The 19,738-nt window shown below is 45.0% G+C and overlaps 1 protein-coding gene across 1 annotated transcript in view; it reads right to left on the bottom strand.

Moving 5' to 3' along the window:
- LOC142467903 (vomeronasal type-2 receptor 26-like) overlaps window positions 1-19,738 on the bottom strand; it is a 335,755-nt gene that overhangs the window by 278,334 nt on the left and 37,683 nt on the right. Inside the window, exon 3 of the mRNA XM_075573868.1 lies at window positions 12,109-12,930. Within this exon, the coding sequence (XP_075429983.1) occupies window positions 12,109-12,930 (822 nt within the window). The remainder of the gene's footprint in view (window positions 1-12,108; window positions 12,931-19,738) is intronic.

Here is a 19,738-nt window from a genome sequence, read left to right as displayed (position 1 = left end):
AGTAGACTCGTCATTGAAGATGCAATCCTGGAAAGTTTCCCCACTGTCGACCCATGCCTGGGCCTGGAGCACTCTTTTGATTTTGTTTACGTCCCTTATCATGGGGTTATGCTCTGTAATGACAAGGAATAAATAATTTTAGCGGTACAGTACATTTTCTTAAACAACACTTTTACCTCCTGTACTGTCAAGTACTAACCTCACACGTCCATATTTCCATCCAATTATCTGTCTCATCTTCTTTATGCTGGTCTCGGATACAGTGAGATTGTGATTTTCCTGCAGATTGTATTTGACCCTTAATGCACTCTTCTCATCATTCTCCTCACTTATTTTGTCCACCAGAAGAGTTGTCTCCCTACAATGTAAAGAAAAACAATCCGGTAAGTTACAGTGCAGTAGGCCACAAGCACAGCACATCATTTGTGTAAAAATAGTATAGAATGAGATATTGTTCTATAAATATGCAGCAATATAAAAAATATATACTGTATACTTTTGTAATATAGATATACCGAAATAACTAAAATAATAGATACAGTAGATCTACAGTACACAATATATTGTTCCACAGTATTAATATGCACCAATATAAAAAATATATATACAGTTGTAATATAAATATACCGAAATAACTAAAATATTAGATACAGTACTGTAGATCTACAGTACACAATATACAGAATTGTTCTATTAATATGCAGCAATATAAACAATATATATACTGTTGTAATATAAATATACCGAAATAACTATAAATTAGATACAGTAGATCTACTGTACAGTACACTATTACAGTACACTAGTAGATCTACAGTACATTATTTTATATTAAAAAAAAAATGAAGTTATATAAATATACTTACGCGTTTTTTACCCTTGGTGCCCTTTTGCATTCTCTGGTTTTTCCGTGTGCATGATAGCTCACGGTGGTTGCTGGAACAATGATGCCAGAAGTAGCTAACCAGCGTTGGATAGCAGCAATTCGGTGTCCGCTCGTGTACATCTCCTTAATTCGCATGCTGAGCTCCTTGGAAATCTTTTTAACAGGCATTGCTGCGAGTAGAAAGAAATACAAACACAAGAATGTATATTCGATGTTTAGTCGATGTGTATTCAATGTGCAGTGAATCCACAAAATGGATGGTGTATTTATATGGTAATGACTCACATTAGAGAACGCCCACTTTCAACACCTGTACCTCGTCGCCATGCATAAAAGGTTACACACTTTGCATAGCCCACCACTCGATGATCTTTATCTGAACTTTCCCTAGTCCAGATACTGCATTATGCCATCTGCTTCCATGGATCAACCCCGATTATATGGACGCAGGAAACTCCTCTGCCGTGCCTGTCATGCAGAAAAAGTGAAAGGCGGAAGCCGTTTCCACGCCAAGGCCTAAGCAACAGGCTAAGGCCAATAAAGAAAACTTCTGCTGACCCAAAAGGCTAATGGTTTTAATAGACGTCAGCCTTATTATGTCAAGAAGAAATACGGTGATGTACACTCCACGCAAAACAAATGGCAGCCAACCCATCGAACCCACAGACCACTTCCTCCCATACGCTTCGACGACTCTACCGCTGCTGTCCCGGAAATCTTCAGCCCGTCTTCTCCACTACTCGTCCTCGACGCTGCCGCCGGCCTCCCGGAAATCCACAGGCCATCTTCGCCAGTTCTATTCGACGCCGCTGCCGCTGGTGCCTCTGAAATCCACGGATCACTTTCTCCTTTGCGCTTAGACGACTCTGCCGCTTCTCGCCTGGAAATCCAGAGGTCACTTTCTCCATCCCACTTCGACGACGCTGCCGCTTCTCCTCTACCGGATATCCACAGGTCACCTCCTCCACCCTTCTTCAATGATGCTGCAGCTTCTCTCCATGGAACCCCCATCTCATCCTCCGTAGCACCCATCCACCCAGATATCCACAGCACGCCATGCACAAGAAGCAGCTCGTTAGACCGGATGCTGAATGGGATAAGTGTGGATATCCCCGGGAACTGTATTGTGCATGCAAAGATTGATCTGCTTCTGGAGACCATGCTAAATATGGAGCAACGGATGCTAAATATGGATCAACGGATGGATTGACGGATGGAGAAGATAGAGGCTGACATAGCGGGGATACATCATTTGCTCGGTGTTCATGCCCCTGTTTCTCCGACGCCAGAAAGGAGGGTGGCATGGATGTGATGAATGGGAGCATCGACCACCTTTCATCACCAAGCGCACCCCCTCCACCAGAAGATTTTGAGTACACGTATGCCGTTGAGGAGGACATGACAACCCTGTCAAGACCACGCCAGGAGACAACATGGCGACCAAGACAGGAGGATAGATTCCTCCCAGACAACCTACCCTCACCCGCCGCGACAAGCACACCCGCTCACAGAAGACCTACATTCGCTAATATCGATACAGTGCCCGACATCACCCTGCGCTATATGCCACCGGCACTCAGGGAGAAGTATAGGGTGATGAGTGCTGGTGCACCCCAAAAGTATGCCTTGTTCATTTTTAAGCACCATGTGTCCTACTTGTTGTACTGCGACTGGGCCTTCAGAGTGAACTACTAAGGAAATCGCCTAAAAAAGGCGCTTCCTGCTAATTTAGGAAAGACCATTCTGGAATTGCGGCGCTTTTTTCCAATTACAGATCCTGTAATGAAAGGCGTTCGAGACTGCATTAATGGCATTTTGCGCCATGCAAGGCATCGGCCATGGAAGGACACTCTGGTGGGGTACGCATTTGAGTGAGTGTTCAACTGTTGTAAATGTTTGGTAAATGTTTTGTTCCAGTCCCCGAGGTATGCAAACAGGCCCGGTTTTCAAGGTTGTCCTGAAAACTGGGCCTGTTTGCGTCCCTCGAGGACTGTAGTGGTACAGGCCTGACTGACTGTTCTGCACAACATCCCACTGTAAATGTTTTGACTTGCCGTTCTTTAATAAAGGAGATGTTGCGTTTTGTATATTTTATGAATAAAGAATTTTTATTAATCACTGGTAAGACCATACTGTTGTGCTGAACTGTACTGTACATGTTTTGACCTGCTGTACTTAAATAAAGGAAATGCTGTGTGTTTTAACTTGTATTAATAAAATAATGTTTGTATTTACTGTACACAAGAACTGCACAATTCCAGTCCCCGAGGGCCGCAAACAGGCCCGGATTTCAAAGGCTATCCTGAAAACAGGGCCTGTTTGCGGCCCGCGCGGACTGCAGTTGTGCAGGCCTGTCTGACTGTTCTGCTCACCATCCCACTGTAAATGTTTTGACTTGCCGTTCTTTAATAAAGGAGATGTTGCTTTTTATATATTTTATGAATAAAGAATTTTTTTAATAACATGTGACTGTAAACCATACTGACTGACTGTAAATGTTTTTACTTTCTGTAAATAAATGTTTTCACTAGCAGTAAACCATTCACCTGTTGATGTTTTGAATTGCTGTGCACTTCAAATGTTTTTACATTGTACAGTATTTGTAATGAAATGTTTTTCTACTTACTCCACCAATAAAAGAACATGTTAATTTGTTTTAAATTGTTCCATTGGCTCCTTTGATACTGTAACAAAATACAGTGTTTCTAAAATGTACACTACTGTCCAGGCATACTGTACTGTATACTGTAGGCATGCTCAGTACTGCACATCACAAGAGTATTAAAAAAAATAGAAGACACATACTGTACTACACATCCAGTAAAACTTATACACGGTACAGTGCCTAAATATACATGTATAGATAACTATTAAATAAAATGGTCTTTTAGTTTAACATTTTAGCCAAATTGTTGTAAGCCCCTGAGCCACTGCACGGCAGACCACATCTCAAGGGTCCCTAACACTAATATAAATTCTTAATAACCTGTGCATTGCCAGGAAGAATGATTTATAATAAATCTGTCAAAATTAGTTGCAAAGTTCTAAGTCTGATTATAGCTTTTATTAACCTGTACATTACCAGGAAAAGCACTCTGTATTAGATTTGTCACAATCACACTGCAAGCAAGCAAGTTCCCCTGGGAATGGGAGATGCTATGGAGTGAGCTTTTAACCATTTCAGTGTTGAAGGGTGTGAGCTTCAATTAGGTAGGAGGTTTCCACCCTCCAATCTGCTAAGACTAGCTGAACAAGAATTGTAAGATTTTTCAGGTATTCTATCCTAATCAATACCAACGGCCACTAAACTGTAGACTCCGGTACGTGGTTTTTTAAATCCGATTCAGCAATATGCAGGCATTGTTACACAAAGCGATATTATCCATCGAAATCCCATAATTAGCCATTTTCTTTTCTGAGGAAAAACAAAAAGAAAAGTTTTACTGTAATGGTCAGTCCCCTAAAGAAGTTCCCAGTCAGTCCCACCAATAATTTTCTCGGGGGGCGTCTCCTGTTCACATTCGCATGCGTCTACCGTCGATGTGATGACACGCATATGCGTTTCAAGAAGGTTCCAATGCGCATGCGCGTAGCGTTCCACCAATTGTTCAGTATCTGCAGTACAGTACTGGAGAAGCCGCTCAGCCAATGATATTGCTTACAGTGTGGTGGTAGAAATCCTAGGATTCCAGCGGTGCACAGCCGAGTAGAATAGGAGACCAGCAAGGTGTGGGTTAAAAATATAAATTTATTGACAAAACATGGTATGGGGGACACACTCTGACGCGTTTCGGACTGGCATAGTCCTTAATCATAGAGCTGACTCGCGCCGTTCATCCCCCCAGTCTTAAAGAGTAAGCCCTGCCCCCTTGTGTCATCGCGCTGCGTGATTTTGGCGCGAAAATCGCCGAAATGCACCCTCATTGGTTGGTGCTCATAGCCAATAGAGAGCCAGATATCATGGGTTTGTTTCAAGCTGGGGAATGACGCGCATGTATAGCCGCGCGTACAACCCCTCCTGCAACACAGACCGCGACGTTGCTAAGCAACCGCAGTAAACAATAACAATGATCTTCCCATCACGATGTTTTGTTGGAATGTATACATCGCTGTTAGAACTAATATATCTGCGGTATAGTGGGGGCGGGTGGAGGGGGGGAAGGGGGGGAGAGGGGGAGGGGGGGGTCATAGGGTAAGACAAAGGGCAATGTGCTGTCATTGATATACCATATATTCATATTTAATAGTAATAATGCCTTGGTCATAAGGCATAAACCATTTGTCCTATGTGTACTCTATACAAAGACATATATGATGCTTATGTCTGTGGGTATTTGTGTATTGTACCATATATCTTAAAAATAGATGAGCAGAAAACGCAGGTTATACATATATCTGGAACATACATAACATAAAATTCATTAATAGAGGATGAATAGCAGATGCTTACAGGAGAATCGCTTGACTTTTGAATCGCACCAATATAGATATTGTCAAAAAAAAAAAACAGAAAATAATACGGCAACAATACTCACCATAGAATTTCCCAATCAGCTGGCGCCGGTGCCGGGCCACTGCCAGTCCAATATTCTTGATCATACACGTTGACAGTTGGCAGCGAGACTACTACACCTGTAGTCAGCAGATGAGGCTGGAAATCGCTTAGGTACATGCAAGCTTGCTCGAAACTGCACGCGAAATCCGGCTCAGGCTGCAGGTATCCGTGTGTGGACAGACAGCAAGGGTTGTCACTGATGGTGGGACCATTATTGGAAGCTGGTGCTGGTGCTGGCGCATTGCTTGCCAGCGACTGTCGTTTCTTAGTTGGTTTTAACACGACCTTTTGCCTTTTGCCGTCTGCATCACCATAGATACAGGAAAAAGCCGGTGATACATACCAATACCCTCCAATAAATTCGGGATCAATACGATAAAAACATGGATCGCTACATAACCTTTTCCTTATTGCACGCTTCCACACATGAGGAGCTGGCGAAAATTTGTAAAAGTCATAGTTTTCGATAAAATACTGATAAATTTGAACTACTGTTGCCATTTTATCATCTGTTGCATTAATCGCGGCCCATATCAAATACGCGTAAGTTCTGTCGGGTTTTTGGAACACAGGCTGCACTTGAACACTCATGGTGGTCTCTGGAGAATAACAGAAACTGGTCTTTGTCTTTCTTTAATATGAAAAGCATAAATTGATACATTATTGTAACCTCTTCCTTCAGTCTCAAGGCCAATTTAAATAGCACACTGTGGAATCTTTTTTAAATGAAACACCTGCAAGTCGACACATTACTGAAGCGAATGCGCATTACAATTCATGAATATATGCCATCTGGCGGACACGTGAAGAATTGCAACCTATTAAATCCGAACCAGTCTCAATAAACACATGAACCGCGCATCAACCGCGCATGAACCGCGCATGACCCGCGGCTGAGAACACAACATGAAAGCGGCATGCACCCGGTGAAGTGCGTCGCATTCAAGAAAATAATCCAGGAAAAATGCGGTGATGTTTTAGAATAAAATGGGCCGCAGCAGTAATCCCTCTAATCCCAATAAAAAATAAATAAAGACAACAACCCTACTTCACACATCCACTACCCCCAACAATCCCCTCAACACATACTGTACAGTAATGGGCAAAATTACTATTATACAAAATGGATAATAACTAATTTTCCCATTTTGAATCAAATATTAGCCAGATAGCATAAATAAAGTAAATACAACTTCTACTTGCCCCTTGCCCTGATGAAGGGAATCCTTATCACCATACTCCAGGTCCATGTCCTCTGTTGGCAGCGAGAGTATAAGAAAAAAAACAATCTAATGACCACTCCCCTGCTACCAACCTGTGAGGCTTAACCACCCTCCCCGGGGCCACTATACCCCCCTCTTTATCCATTCATTGGCACAGTTGTACATCATGCCCATGTAACGGTTATTCTCCCCTCCCCAATCGCAGATAGGGACCATATGGGGAAATCTACATATGTTACAGTGTGGTGCAATACCTGTTAGGCTCACAGGAGGCCTGAACCTCCGTCAGTGGGAGCCTGGGGTGTATCCTGGAACGTATTCTTACAGCGCCTCCTCCTGTGCAGGGATTCTTGTGTGTATAGAAGGACCCCTGACACAGGACCCACAAATAGGAAACACATACAAGGAAGTATATATATGTAACTGTTTTCTATATGAGCCAAACAATAACATCACATCACATAATATCACATCACATATAGCAACACAGCCGTGTCCCCTTTTGCCACTAGCTGGCAGCTATAACCTGGCCCCTAACTGGGCTATAACCTTACACCACTATACCCAAGTGTCCCAATTGTCTAGCAACCCACCCACTAGGCGTGATCAGCGCCTGTAAGGAAACCGGTAAGTAGGGTACAGTTGGTGCACTTGTAGAAATACCTGCCCGGGGCTCCTGAGCCCGGGTTCAGCAACAATTGAAAAGGACCCGTCTGCGTCCAACACTGAATCCGCAGCAATGACGTCCTCTCCCAATCCAGATAGTCTCACCCACAGATAGTCTCTATCTTGAGTGATGCAGGTCTGATCCCAGACACACTTGCTCCCTCCTTGTCAGAGCACACAGCAGCGTCTGTCTCACTGGCTAAGCTGCTGCTAAAAGGGCAAAGTCCTTACCTTAGGGCCTTCCCTACACAGCAGCTACACATCTACTGGTGAGTTGGGCATAGCTGGGGCCTGGGGGTAATGAAGGAGAGCAGGTCTGGCAAAAATAAACTCTTTAATGGAAAGCCATAAAATAGAGGGTTGCAACCCTTCTACGCCTTTCGTGCAGGTTGTGCACTTTATCAAGAAGTGTCATACACGATCCACAGAACATTTAAATACAGCTGACTGCCGTTTTGGCACCAAACCAGTGACGTCACCAATTGAAATAAACAAATACGCATCGCTCCTCTGACACACGCACTGCACAATCAGGTCTGGGAGGAGCCCCCGTCACATAGCACAGCCAACCCACGGCCCCAGGGAGCTACACTTCTATGGCAAACCAAGCCATGTATAATAAAAGACTCCTCTCCGTCCCGTCGGCTCGCGCATGCGCAGGTGGACGAGGCTAGATCTAATAATCAACTCCCCTCTGTCCTAACAGCTCACGCATGCGTGGACAGAAAAAACACTACCATAGCCTCTCATGCTGACAGCATGCGCACGCATCCACACAGTGCACCAAAGCAATCAGGTGAATAAGCGCACGCAGCTTCCAGCACTTTGAGCCACAGGAGAGAAAACAACATATCAAACAAAAAAAAAGGACTAATATTCTGCAGTCAGCAAAAATACAAAACATAAAATTAAAAAAATATCTAATTCTTAAAGAGACAATTAAAAAGTATATTCCTATACAAAATGTAAAAACACATGTGCAACCCTCTTAATGAAACAGAGGTCATAATCATAATAATAAACCTGAATAATTATTAATGAGTGAACAATGAGTATAGGGACTCTGGGGGACACTCAGTATTTGTAATCTATTCCCCATGGTAAATCCAGCCACGGAAGTTGCCTCGTCGTCTTCTTGAGCTAAAATGAGCTGGAACAGGCCTTATATAGGACCTGTGACATCACATTTTATGGTCATATGGTACAGCTCCAATCCGATTAGAGGTTGTATCATGTGACCGGCTTTTTTTAAGTATGTGTAGTCATCTCCAAGGGAGGTGCGTCACATCCTTAAAACCCCATGGCTGATATCACATGGTATTACAGCCAATGGTATTGAAGTCAATCCCATTGGTTCCTGTACCATGTGATATGTTCCATTAGTTTTAAAGGATGTGACATCATCACTTAAAGTGATGTCACATCCTTTACAAAAAATAGATCATGTCACATGGTACAGGAACCATTTTTTTAGCATAGTGTGACGGTAGGGGTAGCTGGCCTTCATAATAAAGGTGAAGCCTGGCTGGTTGACACTAAAAAAGTGTGTAATGGGCTATCTGTGTCAGCTCATGGGTCCAGCAGAATATGTTAATGTATCCCCTGTGTCACGGTAACTTTTGAAGGGTTATAATAATACACAAAATCTCTGGGTTAAATTGAACACGACTTAGATATAATAAATATAGTTTATTCTTTATAGAAGGTGAACACACAAGATTGCACAAATAACATGCAAGAATATAACACTTACTTAGGGTTGGGCAATGGAGCAATCAGGTACAAGATTGGCAATTCATTCAGGCATCAGGTAACAAGTAGATGTAGCAACGAAGACCCTGGGTATAGGGCTTACACTGGTTTATATGGGATTCTAGCCCTATACCTTAGCATTGGGTGCCAGGTATTGGTTAACAATTACCTGCACCCAATCCCTCTGTGTCAGCAAACGTGGGAAGCATTGTTGGACCATGCCCCCAGCTAGTTGGCACATGCGCACATTTTCCACCTGGGGTCTCATTTCACTAGCCCCACACTTAAGGAAAGGTGCCTTACAGTCTACCAGAGATGTATCTGGTCAGGAAATCCTTTGCCTGTAAATGTGAATTACAACACTTACAGACCACTCAAGCTCTGCTTTTCTCCGCACTATTGTACACAATCTGAGTGGTGAAGCCTTTGATCAGGGGGTCTGTTGTAGACAACTGGTCACCCCCTTGAGCATTAACATTTAGCAGAGCCAGTATCTTTCGCAGGCTTTTATACCAGACCCAAATTACAGTACATTTCTCAAAATCTAAACATATTAAAATAATCCGTTCGGCTGGGCGAGCGGGCTGAAACTTGCCAGACCCTCATGCCATAGGGGACTCTCCATGGTGGCCAATTTTCAACTCGCTGCGACCCACCGGACCAGAGTTACACAAATACAGTTTTAAAGCACATTTACAAAAGTGGCTTTTTTCTGCCATGCAAGTCAATGGCAGAAACCCAAACTTTACAATTACCCTGACTCCGTTCTGTTGCTCCGAGAGGGTCAGTATTTGTCATGCAATCATGCCGGAACTATGACTACACAGTGACCGAATCTCAGCCCTCTAGGTTGAACAGAACCGGAGTTATGGGTTCCATGTTTCTGCTCATTCTGACTTAGCCGTTTTTACCTCACGGCTGTTACCTCCGCCATTAGAGTCAATGGTGCGACCCTCGTAGCGAGCGCGACCCTTTACCGGTGTCATTGATTGTCGGACCTGGTTGGGGTCGAGTGAGGGGGTTCCTAGGATCTAGGGGCAAAAATGTTTTTATTCCGGGGTGCCCTAGAACCTAAGTTTCCCATGCCAATTGAACCTGAATTTGACCGGGGAATGATCAAAGCTCTTTTCAAGATAAAGTTTCCGCTTTTGCGATCTGCGGTTTGGATGGCTGCCAACCTGTTCCTGAAGGCCTGAGTCGAGGAATCCACATTGAAACACATTGCTCCATTGACATTCAATGGGGAACCGCCGCTCTTCCTCTCGGGCGCCAGCTGCAGGTCTTCTATGATATCAGGCCCAAATCACCGGAATCCCCTTAGGATTATATGTAGCTGCAATGACGACCTATGGAGAGACTGCAAAATGGAGCCTGCAAAGGCGGGAAAACGAAACAAAGGGCCATAGTCACTAAATTAACATTATCCCTTTCCCTCCCGACTGGATCCCAGTGTAGGTGTTGGTGCAGACACTGGAATGGGGAAAATACATAGTCACAGGGGGATACACATTTGGTGCTGAAGCAGGGGCATAAACATGGTACTGGACCTCAGTCCAGTTAAACCCTCGCCTCCCAGTTGAGGGCAGGGGGTGGCCAAATGGGGTGTAACCCCTTTAATACCAGACCAAACCCCCTCTCCCATGACACCCTGTAACCATGTTCCCTTAAACCGTCCCCTTTGAGCTTATCATCTAGGACTGTCCTGTGCGTTTAGGAACCCTCATAGGAAATAGCTGCAGGACCAGGACTTTGGGAACAGGAGTTTAGGGGTTGATGTTGGGAGGAAATAGGGTTAAAAACTGTGTAAAGTGTTGCTGACCAGTTAAACCGGGAGTACTGTAATTGTACCCGCAAATAGTGCATGTTTTGTGGGTACACATCTAGGGATAAAGACGGTATGTGTTGGAGTAATAATACAACCCTATGTAACATCAGTGCCCCAACAGCAACTTCTACAATCGGGTTTAACAGCACAGTGCAGGAGCCTGTATTAAAACCAAGTTGTAGAGTCCAAGTTTTGGACTCCAAGTTTTAATTCTGTATTACTTTGTATTGATATGTATATCCATTGCTATACAGACAGCCCCGGTAATGTGCAAAGTTCTGAGAATGCGGCCAAGTTCTGAGAAGTGATCCTACTTGCTCCAGTCTTACTCCAGTGACGCGACCGATGGCTACTCGGCATAGCACGACCTGAGTAGCACGACCACGCAAGGATAAGGGCAGGGAGCAAGTTTTCGTGCCCAAGCTCCATGGGCAAGTTCTCGGGGCCATGTACTGAGAATTAGACAGAGCTGAAACCAGCTGGGAAAGTGTGTGGCTCTCCTGAAAAGAGTACCATTTGTTCCTGGACCTGGAGTGGAGAGGGTAATCATACCTGAAGCAGGCGCCCCTGCATCTAGTTGAGGCTAGTGACTCCCACAGACGGTATGTATTTACTGTATTTTGTGCAACTTTTGTATGACTGTGTCTGTGGGCTTGCTTGCATAAACCAAATTTTATTCAATAATGTTGTCCTGACTAGTGAATTGATTCCGGAAGGTATAAAGTGTTAAAAGTACTGGTCTCCGGTGACACATAGGATTTGCATAAGAGTAAGCATAACAGCTATTTAAATTTGTTGTGCAATATTTTTCCCCATAACGTGAGGGCATTCTAAAGCAAACTACCTTTGTGGATATGCATTACGGCTATCAATACGATAAATGTATTTATAAAATGTGTTACCAGGAAGTAATATATTGAGAGTTACCGCTTGTTTTCAAGTATGTCCTGGGCACAGAATTATGGTGCCAGGTTCATGGTTACAAATACACAGTTACATTAAGTGAGCAGGGTTATACATTATACACAAGACATTGCATGCACAGTTAAATGCAGTTACATGTTTAATAATGTCCCATAGGACATTACATCAATATATTTAATGTCTAATGTCCTATAGGCCGTGGTCATAGCAATAAACAGTGAAGCCCATGGTATTATTCTATACGTGTAGTTCCACATATTATCTGCATTATATTTACCTGATATCTGTAATTATAACTTTTAATGTTCCTTTCAGGAGTTTGTCTACTAAGAGACAAATGCATACTGTTAAGAGCATGAGCCATGGCATATACTGCAAAGTACACATGGGTTGCAGCTCCATCAAAAAAAAAACTCCGAAAATCTGTTATACGTTCCTTCCCAGTGCAGTTCCGAAAAGATATCCGGTAAAGGGATTCATAGAAACGATTCTTTGCTGAATTTGTCGAAAAACATGAATGGTTTATCATCCAAATATCTTCAAGTAACATGTCTTCTGGGTGCTTTGAAGGATGGACATTTTCTATGAAATTCTCCATTCCTGGATTCATTAATTGAGGAACTTCAAATGCCAAACTACCATTAAATGCTTCACTGCAAATATCTATGAAGAACCTGTTAAAGGCCCAGGTAGGAGGAAGGATTAGAGTCTTTTCACGGAGATCATCAGCTAAATGTCGTAATGCATAAGCAAAGGATAAAGAAACTGTCGCACAAAGTATAATAACTCGGGCAGAGGAGTTTTGAATAATCTTACTATGTCTTCTTTTAACCGCTTCTACACTTGTATCTATTTCATGATCTATCTTAAGTTTGAAAGCAACACAGATTCCAAGACTGGTGATATATTTTGTCAACACTTGACTTTCAGTCTCTCCCGTGTCATCATTTGATGTAATAATTCCAACCCAGGTCCACCCAAAGTATTTCAGCAACTTTGTTATAGCAGAATAATGAACATGGTAATTTTGAAGTGTCCGAAAAATGTATGGATATAAAACTCGGTTACTTAGCAGGGGATCAGTTGCACCATAGCTTATCTGCAAATATTAACACAAATATTAAGCACTGACACAAAATCTGAATATGCTACATTATCAAACTACTATTCTGCATGTTATCAAATTGGAAAACAAACAAACAAAAAACTGATATCATACACTTTTATATTTTTTGTTATTTTATCTTTATACTATAGATTTGCAAGAGCTGTTCTTATTAAAAACAAATACAAATAGCAGTTGTGGTCACATTTACTGTACATGTCTCTGATAGATCTGTACAGCAAAAATGTAAAACTACTCTAAGGCCTCGGTCCCGCTGCGCTCGGTGGCGCGGGCGGCCACACGTGAGTTCCCCACCAGCAGGGGAATCCTGCGGAGCCGGTCCCGGTCCAGCCTGGCTGCACAGCTTACTACACGCTGTGGCGCGACAGCTGCTATGGGATACAAGAGAATGGTGTTCCCTAGCGTTGACGCGTCACGTGGTGTGTCTGTGAGCCAATGGGGAGGGGAGGCTTCGGGAGGAGGAGAGGCTTCCGGGAGCGGGGAGGAGTGTATGTGTGTGCCTGAGTGCGTGAGTGCCTGTCTGTGTGTGTGTCTGAGTGCATGCGTGCCTGTCTGTGTGTGTGTATGTGTGTGCCTGAGTGCGTGAGTGCCTGTCTGTGTGTGTGTCTGAGTGCGTGCCTGTCTGTGTGTGTATGTGTGTTCCTGAGTGCGTGAGTGCCTGCCTCTGTCTGTCTGTGTGTGTGTGTGCGTGCCTGAGTGCGTGAGTGCCTGTCTGTGTGTGTGTCTGAGTGCGTGCCGTCTGTGTGTGTATGTGTGTTCCTGAGTGCGTGAGTGCCTGTCTGTGTGCGTGCCTGAGTGCATGCGTGCCTGTCTGTGTGTGTGTATGTGTGTGCCTGAGTGCGTGAGTGCCTGTCTCTGTGTGTGTCTGAGTGCGTGCCTGTCTGTGTGTGTATGTGTGTTCCTGAGTGCGTGAGTGCCTGCCTCTGTCTGTCTGTCTGTGTGTGTGTGTGTGCGTGCCTGAGTGCGTGAGTGCCTGCCTCTGTCTGTGTGTGTGTGTGTGTTACTTACCCGAGCCGTGGAGGGAGGGGGGGGAGAGTAGCGGGTCCCCCTGCTCAAGCCACGCCCCCCCTCCCGCTCAAACTTCCCACTCCCACCCACCTCCCGCTCCGGCTCCCGCTCCCTACAGACCGCATATCGTGGTCTGTGTATGTCAGCGCCCCGCCTGTCTGCAGTGCGGGCGCGCTGACTCTGGGAGCGGGGCCTTAGCCTTAGAAGAACAGTGGAAGAAAATCACCTACAGATCCCATACAATCCTGCAAACTCAAGATCATATTACAAGCAGATTACACTAGTACTGTACAGTATATCATGATTAAAAACAATTGCATATTATATCAATATTGCTATATATGTGAATACAAACAAATCCAAGTGTAAATATACAAATACAAATATAGAGGTGGGTTAAGGGAATAGAGGAGGGTATTAGATAATATAACAGAATATCTCTAGTGGCCACTCACATCTGTAAGATAATTATTTGGCAGTGATATCTTTGGATGAAACAACATATCAATAGGGCACTGCTCTCTTATGCGTAATCTTTAAGTTTGCAAAAGTCTCTTTATCATCTGAACCAATCACATTTGTAAAAAGTATTGATAGAAATTATTATTTGGTTCTTGTTCTATAGAGTGTGAAATGAGGCTTCCCATTTACTTTAGCTGGATTTCCATGCAACAACAGTGTCAGCTCTTTGTTATTCGTACTTTATAGAATAAGGTCCTTTATTGTGTTTAAAAAAAAAAATAGCATCCAAATGTAGTTGAATATGAAGTGATCAGATTAAAAGATCTCTGCAGCCTCAAAAGTTTATGCAAAAGAACACATTGTATCATCAATACTGTATTATACCAGACTTGCCTGACCTTAGAGATATGAATGCAGCTACCCCTCCCCCAACCCCGAATATAATCTTTACATAAAACACGCGCACAGAAAAGGTATAGAGGTTGGAATAGCCATGGCTTTAATTAAAATGACCAAGATAATAGAAATGCAGCTACCAAAATCTCTGCCCGATTCTCACCAACTATTATAATCCATAGTGCTCAATCGTGGCCTGGATCAGAGCACTGGCCGCTCAGGTGATTAATCATCAGCAGAGAGGATGAGCCGCATAATGATCCTTGTCCACTCGCCAATAAATGCCATAACTATTCCCAAAGGACCTCTGCTGGCCAGGTTACACTGCAATTAACCAACTAAACAGCCACCATGGATATTTAACAGACCCTTAATTTAGCCACGTAACCTCCAGCCTGGACCCTTTCCACCCCATCATGGAAAGTGATATTAAATAAATCCAGAAGCAGATCACATAAATACATCCATCCGGTCAAAACAGTACATCGTTATCTCAATAAACATCCAGATAACAGATCAGCCTGCCACTTACTGTAAATGCAAAACAAAGTTACCATCAGCCTTATTAATCTTCTTCAAAAATAATTATTCGTAGCACTACTGTAAAATAGCAATCTAAAAATAACTAATATGACAATGTGCAAAGATCTAATATATACTGTAACAAAGGTGCAAATACTGCAAATATTTCTAATATATAGCTCAAATCACAACAGGTGGATGCACGTGACATCATCAGGCATTGAGGTCTGGTGAGGGATCTCCGGAGACCTTCATACTGTACGTTAACTAAATAAGACAACTCAAAAATCCTATCAAACTAACTCAAACAAGGCCTTGAAAGGTGTGGAAACGATCCAGCATGCCACTCAAGTATGAAAAAATCAACAGTCCAAAAGGTTTCATGTTTTTAGAGGAACTCATCCTAATGCAAGTGCAGACCTGGACAATGGCGACGCGAGAGAAGGTGTGCCATGTGCAGCGTCCGATTCTGAGGTTGAGAGAGGAGAGTCCGGGGGTTACATTAGAGTTAATGGAAATGTTATTCAAAAGATTCAAAACTCCTTTCAATTGGACATACAGAAATCTGTTAAAGAGTTAAAAAAAAATTCCCTCCTTAACTTAGCGCACAACTGAATTGGAGAACAAAATGGAAGAGACCCTCCAGCTACAGGTCAAGAGACAATGACGTCTTTATGCTGGCTGAAGAAAGAAGAGTGTTAAAGAACATTCAGGAAGACCAAGAGAATTAAGAGAGGAGACAGAAAATAAGGATTAAAAATATCCCGGAGTCTGTTTCGATGGAAAAACTTCATCCTTACCAGAATAAACTGCACCTGCCCTTGATCCTGCCATCAAGGAATGGGACATGAAAATGGAAAGGGCACATTTATGGAAAGGGCAATTAATATACTTCACAGTCTCCTTTATTATTTCCAAACCCTCCCAGTTCAGATTCCGTCCAAAGAGCTAAAAAAGAGAATTTTCCAATTTATATGGAGAAGAAAGAGACCAAGAATGGCCCGATCAATTATATTATACCCCAATACTGGGGTGAGGGGGGATCTGATCTGGGAGTCCCAGATATTAAATGATATTATCAGGCGGTGCAACTACACCAAATCATAATGTGGAATGATAATTAAAATCAATTCTATTGGGTCACAATAGACACTAATTATGTGATTCTTTGGTCCCTCCAAACGCAAATAATTTTAAATAGTGTGACACCAATCTCAAATAATTAGGAAAAATAGATATAACTCTGCAATCATTGCACTCACACACACCAGCAGGTTTCAAGCATATATGAGTCAATAAACAAGCTCTGCCTCATCTGTCCAGGCTCAAACATTGTCCCTCATGCTCCGAATATTCCCCGGTAGGCATAACTGTAGCGATGGAGAGGGGGGTTGGCCCAGTAATAAAGGGGTTACACCCCAAAGGGCCACCCCCACCATCGTATGGGAGGCGAGGGGTTAACTGTTATAATGTTTAATAGTGTTTTTATTCCCCTGCCTCAATGCCTCTCCCCTGGTTAAATTATTTTTCCACTTGCAGTGTGTGCACCCAACACATACACAGGGATCAGGTCGGGAGGGAAAGGGTGAATTGCATTAACATGTATATGGCCCTTTGTTCCCCTTCCCGCCTTTTCTATCCCCATTTGCAGCCCATCGCATAGGTCGTCATTGGAGCTCCATGCAAGTCAATGGAGATTTCCGTAGTTTGGGCCTAATATCAGAAAAGACCAGCAGGTGGCGCCCGGGAGGACAAGCGGAACTCCGCCATTGAAATGAATGGCGTAATGTATTTCAATGGGAATAAGAACTAGAGGGCTGGGATTTGGCCACCATGTTGTCACTGCTCCGACATGATTGCATGGCAATTTCCAGTCCTCTGATCAACTGAACGGAGTATGAGTAACTGTGCAAAATGTGATTCTGCCATTGACTTCAATGGAGGAGAAAGGCAGTTTTCAAAACATGTCGGTTTAAAATGTATTACTGTAACTCCGGTTAAGCAGGTCACAGCGAGCTGAAACTTGGCCAGCTCCTCCTGCGGGCCCTCTCCCCCCCCCCCCCCCGCTCTCAATGTGGGATGTAGGGGGAAGTAACAGCCAGCTACTCCTGCGGCCTGCTTCCCACCGCTTCCCTCTGCGGCCAGCTTCCCGCGTCCCCCCGAGCTCACCTCCCATGGCCCTCCCCCATGAATCAACTCCCGTGCCCCCCCACCACCTGAGCCAACCCCCGGCGCCCCCAAGCCCACCTCCCATCCCGGGCAGCTGCCGCAGGGATATTGGGGCAGGAGGGGAAAGCATCTGGCGGCAAGCTGCACCCACCCGGTCAAGGTAAGTCACTGTCACCCACACAGTCACTTTCACCCACTCACTGTCAAGCACCCAGTCACTGTCACCCACCCAGTTACTGTCACCCTGTCACCCAGTCACTCTCTCCCACCCAGTCACTGTCACCCACCCAGTCACTGTTACCCACCCAGTCACTGTAACCCAGTCACTCTCTCCCACTCAGTCACTGTCACCCACCCAGTCACTGTCACCCACCCAGTCACTGTTACCCACCCAGTCACTGTAACCCAGTCACTCTCTCCCACTCAGTCACTGTCACCCACCCAGTCACTGTCACCCACCCAGTCACTGTCATCCACCCAGTCACTGTAACCCAGTCACTGTCTCCCAGACATTCTATCCCACCCAGTTACTCTCTCCCACCCAGTCACTCTCACCCAGCCTGTCACTGTCACCCAGTCACTTGTCTCCCAGTCACTGTCTCCCAGTCATTGTCACCCAGTCACTGTCACCCAGTCAATGTCACGCAGTCACTGTCAACCCACTGTCTCCCAAGATTTGTCTCCAAAGTCACTGTCTCCCACCCAAGTCACTGTCAAGGTCACTGTCTCCCACCCACCGCCATTCAACCACTCCTCGCCATTCACCCACCCATTGCCATTCACCCAACGCCATTCACCCACTCACCATCATTCACCCACCCACCATCATTCACCCACCCACCATCATTCACCCAACTGTCATTCACCCACCCAGTCACTGTCATTCACCCACCCACTCACCCACCCAGGCAGGCAGTCACATGTCTTTTGTTGAAAATATAAAAAATAAACAGGTTGCATTGTAATGTTTTTTTCTGTATCACATAAAGAAAACAGTTAAGTAAAAGTTGCGAGCTAAAAGATATTTATCCGTGGTAGGTGCGCTATGGGTTCGGGGAGGGGTGTGCTGTGAGTTCGGGGGGGTGCGCTATGGGTTCAGTGGGGAGGTGCGCTATGGGTTCAGTGGGGAGGTGCGCTCTGGGTTCGGGGGGGCCTGCTCCTTTCATTTGTCCCAGGCCCCATGATTTCTGGTGGCGGCCCTGTGGGTGATGTGAAGTGCAGGGGGGGAGAGGGTGATGGGTGATGTGAGGTGCAGGGGGGAGAGGGTGATGGGCGATGTGAGGTGCAGGGGGGGGAGTGTGATGGGTGATGGGAGGTGCAGGGGTTGATTGGAGGTGCAGGGGTGGTCATTAGAGGTGCAAGGGGGGGTGATTTGAGGTGTATGGGGGGTGATTTGAGGTGCAAGGGGGGTGATTTGAGGTGCATGGAGGGTGATTTGAGGTGCATGAGGGGTGATTTGAGGTACAAGGGGGGTGATTTGAGGTGCAAGGGGGTTGATTTGAGGTGCAAGGGGGGTCATTGGAGGTGCAAATGGGTGATGTGAGTTGCATGGGGCGATTTGAGGTGCATGGGGGGTGATTTGAGGTACATGGGAGTTGATTTGAGGTGCATGGGGGGTGATTTGAGGTAGAAGGGGGGGTGATTTAAGGTGCATGGGGGTGATTTGAGGTGCAAGGGAGGTGATTTGAGGTGCAAGGGGGTTGATTTGAGGTGCAAGGGGGGTGATGTGAGGTGCAAGGGGGGAGAGTGATATGAGGTGCAAGGTGGGAGAGTGATATGAGGTGCAAGGTGGGAGAGTGATGTGAGGTGCAGGGGGGAGAATGATGTGAGGTGCAGGGGGAACAGGGATCTGAGGTGCAGGGGGGAGAGTGATTTGAGGTGCAAGGGGGAGAGTGATGTGAGGTGCAAGGGGGGAGAGCGATGTGAGGTGCAAGGGGGGAGAGCGATGTTAGGTGCAAGGGGGGAGAGCGATGTGAGGTGCAATGGGGGAGAGGGATGTGAGGTGCAGGGTGAGATGTGTGTGGTGTGCAGGGGGTTATTGTGTGTTTGATGTGGAGGGGGAGTATTATGTGTGTGGCTGAGGGGGAGAGATGGGGGTATGAGAGATAGATGGGGAGAATCGCAAAGGTTGATAGTGAGGGGTTCTGGGGGAGATATGAGGATGATGATAAAGGGTGCTGGGGGAGATATGAGGATGATGATGAGGGGTGCTGGGGGAGATATG

The sequence above is a fragment of the Ascaphus truei genome, chromosome 1, assembly GCF_040206685.1.
Source record: "Ascaphus truei isolate aAscTru1 chromosome 1, aAscTru1.hap1, whole genome shotgun sequence".
Taxonomy (NCBI): Eukaryota; Metazoa; Chordata; class Amphibia; order Anura; family Ascaphidae; genus Ascaphus; species Ascaphus truei.
Note: the sequence above shows the minus strand (reverse complement) of the source record. Positions and strands in the feature narration are given on the sequence as shown.